Source organism: Bombus impatiens, unplaced genomic scaffold (genome assembly GCF_000188095.3).
Source record: "Bombus impatiens unplaced genomic scaffold, BIMP_2.2 scf_2222, whole genome shotgun sequence".
NCBI lineage: Eukaryota > Metazoa > Arthropoda > Insecta > Hymenoptera > Apidae > Bombus > Bombus impatiens.
In genome coordinates, this window is record NT_178641.1 from 1,345,312 (window position 1) to 1,351,256 (window position 5,945).

A 5,945-nucleotide genomic window follows, 5' to 3' on the forward strand; every position below is an offset into this window, starting at 1 on the left:
GAGAACGAGGCGGCGAGCAGCAAGGGCGCGACCAAGAGTGTGTCACAACCGCGTCCAAACCAGTTCAAGTTTTAGCCGATCGATAAGGTCGTACAAAACTGAAATAATTTGGTAAACGTATAGGCGCGTGCGTTTAACGTCATCCTGTGCCGGTTCGTTCCACGCCGCGCCTCATCGCAACGCGTCGTATCGTATCGCGTCGCATCGCATCGCGTCGCATCGCGTCGCATCGCATCGCGTCGCATCGCATCGCGTCGCATCGCATCGCGTCGCATCGCATCGCATCGTGTCGCACGCATCCTTCCTCTGCCCGTTCTCATTTATTTTTGTCCCGAGTTTTTTTCCCCTCGTTCGAAGGGTAATCCAATCGGGAACGATGATTGAATTATTAATTGAATGATGCGCGTGTACGAGGTCGCGCGCGCATTTTCGCGTGCACGTTCTCTCTCTGTCGCCGCGATCGAACGATTGTTCACCGCGAATCGTTCGACGGATAGCGGCGTTTAACGTGGTTGAAAAAAATGTACGTTTAACGATACGTCGAACGATCGATCGCGAAACGCCAACCATCGATCTCTGCGAAACGATTAACTCTACGGTGTTCGCGGTTGATGTGGTGGATGCGTGCGAAATGTATTTTTTTCTCTTTTTTATATTTTTAATCCTGCTACAATTCTTTTTAAACGATATAGTTTTCTATATCGTTCAAAATCACCCATCCATATCATCCTGAAAGGAAGACTATCGATGTTTTGAGAAAATTTTCCTCAAACGAAGAAACTTTCTGAAGATAGAAAGACACGAGTCGATTGAGAACGATCTAAAGAACGCAGGAGGGTTAATCGTATCTATCGTAAAACTCGTCGATGAAGACTACCGGTCAACTATGATGACATTTAAGATATGAAATTTGTAGCGCTATGTTTGACGGGTTGCCGGAATTTCTCTCAAATATACTTCGCGTTTTTCCATCGTCATTTCGATCAATTTTGATATTCGTGTGATTATTTTGTCGTTGATTCCATACACGATGTTTACGATCGTATAATTCAAATTTTGGAAATTTCCCATTTAATTCGTCCGAAATAAATATCATGAAAATTGTTCTATATATCGCAAATTTCTATGTTTCAAACGTACCGCTATTATTTATCCGCCGTGAACGTTACAGGATTTATAGGTATTTTAACCCGATCGTCGACGATTTCGATTAATTGAATTAATTTCACTGTGTCCTTGTACAGTCACGCGACTTCCGCGAGATTCGTAGCAATACGAGCATCTCGCTCCGTTCCTTCTTCTTCCTTCTTTTCTCGATAAAATTAAAGAACAGCCGTCAGAAGCCGAGAGAAGAAGCTTTGGAAATTGGCGCGAAGGTGGGTGGAAACGCGAGAGAGCAGAAAAAGTAAGAGTCGACGTCGGGAAGAGGTGTACGGCCGCGAAAGGAGCTTTGTCTCGATCGTTGTCGGCCTTGAATAATCTCGTCCTCGGAAATTTGATCGACACCGGTCAAACGGGTCGACCGGACTTCAAATACGCAGGTACGAGATTCTTGGCTCTTGGCTCTTGCCTCTCTTCTCGTCTCTTTTCTTTATACCATCTTGCTTTTTCTTCTCTCTCTCTCTCTCTCTCTCTCTGTCTCTCTTTCCCTTTCTCTTTCTCGATCGCTCAACATTTACGCGAACGACGTCTCCGGGTCCGACTTCTTCCGTCTCTCGTTCCGTTGGAAACGAACACGTCGGTTAAGGAGGAGCGTGTCTGCTGAGGTCGTCCGAAGACGAGCACCCTGGAGAAGCAGAAGAACGACAGCATCGATCCTCCTCTTCCTGCAGGAGAGAAGCGAACACCGAACGAAACGAAAAGGCACAAGGCCGGAATAACTCGGAAAGTGTCGGAACGATAATCTGACGGCAGCAACGTGACGGACGGACGGGACGTCCACTTCGCGTCCATTTGCTTCTCCTTTCTCTCTGTCTCTCTCTCTCTCTCTCTCTCTCTTTCTCCTCCTTTTCTCCTTCCTGCTACGTCGAGCCCCTTTCTACAAGCGCGCGCGTCCTACAGCTTGCCGCAGATCTAGACAAGCGTTAAACGTCGATTAAACTTCGACGACGGACACCTATGTGCCTTTGAAACGCATCGCGCTCAACGTACGGAGCATCGTTTACCGATATTCGCCTCGTGAGAGATCGGCCACGATTGTGTAACGTTGCTCGATTCGAAGATGCAAGAATTCGCGAGATAAACGCGTGTAACGTACACAGGTCTGTACGTACAGTGGTCCGCGAAAGTATTCGTCTACGTTAATCGAGTTTAAGTTTAGAAACTCCGAGACATTCGTTACAGGTATACACCCGCGTCTCTCCTTGTCCTTTCGTGTCTAAATTTGACAAATCGAGACGAAAGTATCCGCTAAACGCTAAAACGATTTATCGGTATAAATAGATCGATATCTTTTTGTGGGGAATGGAGATCCAGCTGGATCGTTGGAACGTTCTGAAAAATATGGCGTGGCGTTTAAAAGACTAAGAGTCACCTCAGCATGCCAAGAAGTATAACGAATTAAAAAGTCACACTCTGTTTCGGCTGTTTCGAATACGACGAATTTTCTTTCGCCGACCAACAGTGCCGTATATTCAATTAAACGATCGATTATCCATTGCGTTAATAAGCCCCGATATTCGGTGGATACGAATTTCAGAATTATTTACGAAACACGTATCTTTCGTTACGTCGGCAATGAAATCTCTGAAAAATGTTTTACATAACGCACACAAGCTTATAGAAAGCGTACGAACTTTCCACGGTAAGTTCTCGATACTTTCGTGAACCAGCGATGGGCCGTGATTTTATCGATACGTTTAATAACGATAAAAAGGTAAATAAACGGACGAATTAAAACCACTTATCGACGAAAAGGTATGCATAGACAAATTTTGGCGAGTCATCGAGAATCACATGGAACGTAAAGTACGTAGGTGATGTGTGGCGAACCACGTCGCGGACGAAACACGGGACAGGACAGTCCGGGATAGGACGGGGCGGGGCGGGATCGAGCCGAGAAACCCAAGCGGGGTCCAGTGGTCTTGTTTCCGAATATTAATTCCAGTCCCGTCATCTCGAGTCGTCGTCCGAGTGTGCGGGACGAGACGAAAGCCAGGTGCATCGAGACGGATCGAGGTCGTCACGACGGGGATATTAATTGCGATGCGTCGCCTACGAGAGAGAGGCGAAAGCGAGGTCTCTTCGATGGCTTCTTCTTATTCCTACGACGCGATGTCGCGGCGATTGATTCCGACAAGCATAACCGGACAGCGTGTAATCGGAATAATTGACGTCGATGGAAGCGCGTCGAACGGAAAACGATCGTGTACCGATTCGCCGTGAGTCGCGAATCGTTGCTATCTGGTGGACGGAGGTGAATGTAAGAGCGAAGCCGGAAAAGTAGAGGCACCAGAAGCAGCTGGATACTTTTGACGCGAAGCTCGAAAAGCCTATTGTGCGTTCGTTTGAAAGGCACGGTTGGGATCGGTGGCCGCGATACCATCTAGCGAGATCGAGCGTCGTCCGCGGCCACGATCGCGGCGAATTAAGAACGACCGGAGGCTACCGCGCCGCCCGCTGGCAGGTGCTTGTGGACCGTATTATTCGCCGCCTGCTTATCGTTCGCCCTCGCATAAATTCAAGCGAAAGAACACGCGACTTCGCGGCGAGAATCGCGATCCACGAGTCGCGACCGTGTTCCTGCCGCTCGTTCCGCGAATCTCCCTCGACGTTTCGTCCAACGTTTCGTTTCAGTCGTTTTGTACTTTCACCCGTCGTCCGCGTGAATTTTTCTTCGCTCGCCGAACGATACTTTGGCCATACTCCTTCTGTCACGGCTGCCTCAACGGTTCCGTCTGTTCAATTTTTTCTTCTGTTTTTTTTTTTTCTTTTTTTTTTCGCGTATTATTATGTATATTTTTAAGCGCGATAGTGTCCGGAACACGAAAGTTGGTGGGAACGCGCATTCGTTGTAATCTCCTACTCGTCTGATACAAATTTCGCGAAACATAGTGGCGTCTGTCGTAATTTTCGTTGATAAAGCTTGAGCGATTTCGCTAGGATAGTCGAAGATAGGAAAATCGTATTTTTCATATTGATGTAAGTTAAGACTCGGAGAATCTGGATTTAGTTGCGTATTACGAATGTTAAATGGTACGTTGCACGTAATTTCACGATCGATCAATCGATTAATTTATTGTCTGCCGTGACACGTGGTTGTGACTCGACGGAATATAAGGAACTCTTTGTATCGTTAATCGCAGAACAGTATTTTATGATAACTAGCAATGAACTGACTTACATCATTATGATTCTTAACCATCCAACCGAAGGTACGTGGATCACGGTTTGCAGATAAGGTCGAGGCCCACTCCATGGAAGCTGATCCAAATCTCGGTGAGAACAACTGTGCGCCCACTGTGAGAAGGGTGAAAACGCGTCTATTAAACCGAACACTAGCGTACTTCTCGTCCGTTCACGTCATGCAAACATCGACTCGTCGATCCTCGGCGAATCACGAAGCCAGTCGGGTCGCTTTCGCGATATCGCTTACCCGGTTTTGCCCGGTCCTCCTACGGTCGTCGACGGAAATAGACGATACGCGTGGCAATAAATATCTCCGTATTATAATTAAGCCGCATCCAAGAACCGTGGCATAGGCGTTATGTACGAGAGACACGCAGATAGATGGACGACCGAATGTACGCGGCGCATCACGGTGTTCGTCGCGAGCTCGACGAACGTGTGAGAGGATCGACGGTGTGAAGGAGGCAGGAAGGAGGCGAGGAGGAGGATTGGTGAGACGCGACGAAGACGAAAAGTCGGAGAGCCCGAAGAGTCGAAGAACCAGGAGAGACAGGCGACTTCTTTGGACGCGATCTCGGGAACGAAGGCGCGCTTAGCAACCGTAACTCGTCGTAGTTATCGGTAGTGGACAGTTATATCGACGCGGTTGGTTGGAAGCGTACGCGCGGATGGCGTTTCAGTGGCGCGCGGCATCGCATCGGCGAGCTACGAGCGAGGAACGAGCACGGCCTTGTCAGCCCGTCCGGCACGTCCGTCTGTTGCTCCTTGAGTGGCAGCGATTCATTCCGCTCTCCTTACACTCCCGTGTACCGCTCGCTCCTACCGCTTCTTCGAGCCAAACCAACCAACAACACATCGATGCACCAACGCGTCTCACACCGACTTCGCTTGGCCGCGTCAACGTTTTACTCTCGTTCGATTTTACGTTGCATCGGTGCTACACTGTATGCAAGTACGTAAGTAAGTAAGTAAGTAAGTAAGTACACCGGATTCTCGTCATTTTCTTTTTCTTTTTCCTTTTCTTTTTTCTCTCCGTTTCCTTTTTCCGTTACGGAACGATCTCTGTCTACGATCGAACTTTCGTTGAACCGGTATTAGGTAGACGGAATGCGCTCACAGTTCGAAACGGTTTTAATCGCCGCGAAACCCGTTCTCCGTTTCTGATTAATTTTCAAGCTGGACATTTTGCCAGATACGACGAGGCGTAATTGAAAAAGAAGAAAAATGCCGATTCTTATGTCGCGGTATAAATTGCCGATTAATCAACGTCCCGCGGTGGCGTATATGCAAACGCACAAGCTAGAAAACGAGATTATTAATCGATTGGTAAACGGGAGATCGCGATCCAGATAATCGAGCGCGCGGATCGTCACGGCAAGGTACAAGGCCATCCAGTTCCTCCAACGCGTGGTCTAATTATGTATTTGTCTACGGTATTCCACGTCGTCTTTGTTATCCTTGGCGCGATCGTAATCGCGTTCTGCGCTTGGTGGTCGTCGTCGCCAAGCCCGGAAGGATGAATTCAACTGCGGTCGACGATGTCAGCCCTCGCAGGTGCCCGTATAGTCGCTCGTACTTTTCTCCCTAGTCGCGACGCG

At 48.2% G+C, this 5,945-nt stretch overlaps 1 protein-coding gene across 5 annotated transcripts in view; it reads right to left on the minus strand.

The window, feature by feature from the left end:
• LOC105681806 overlaps positions 1 to 5,945 on the minus strand; it is an 89,651-nt gene that overhangs the window by 19,687 nt on the left and 64,019 nt on the right. Inside the window, exon 3 of one of the 5 annotated variants that reach the window (XM_024371893.2) lies at positions 4,343 to 4,458. The exons of the other annotated variants lie outside the window; for them this stretch is intronic. Within the exon in view, the coding sequence (XP_024227661.1) occupies positions 4,343 to 4,458 (116 nt within the window). The remainder of the gene's footprint in view (positions 1 to 4,342; positions 4,459 to 5,945) is intronic. 5 annotated transcript variants of the gene reach the window in all.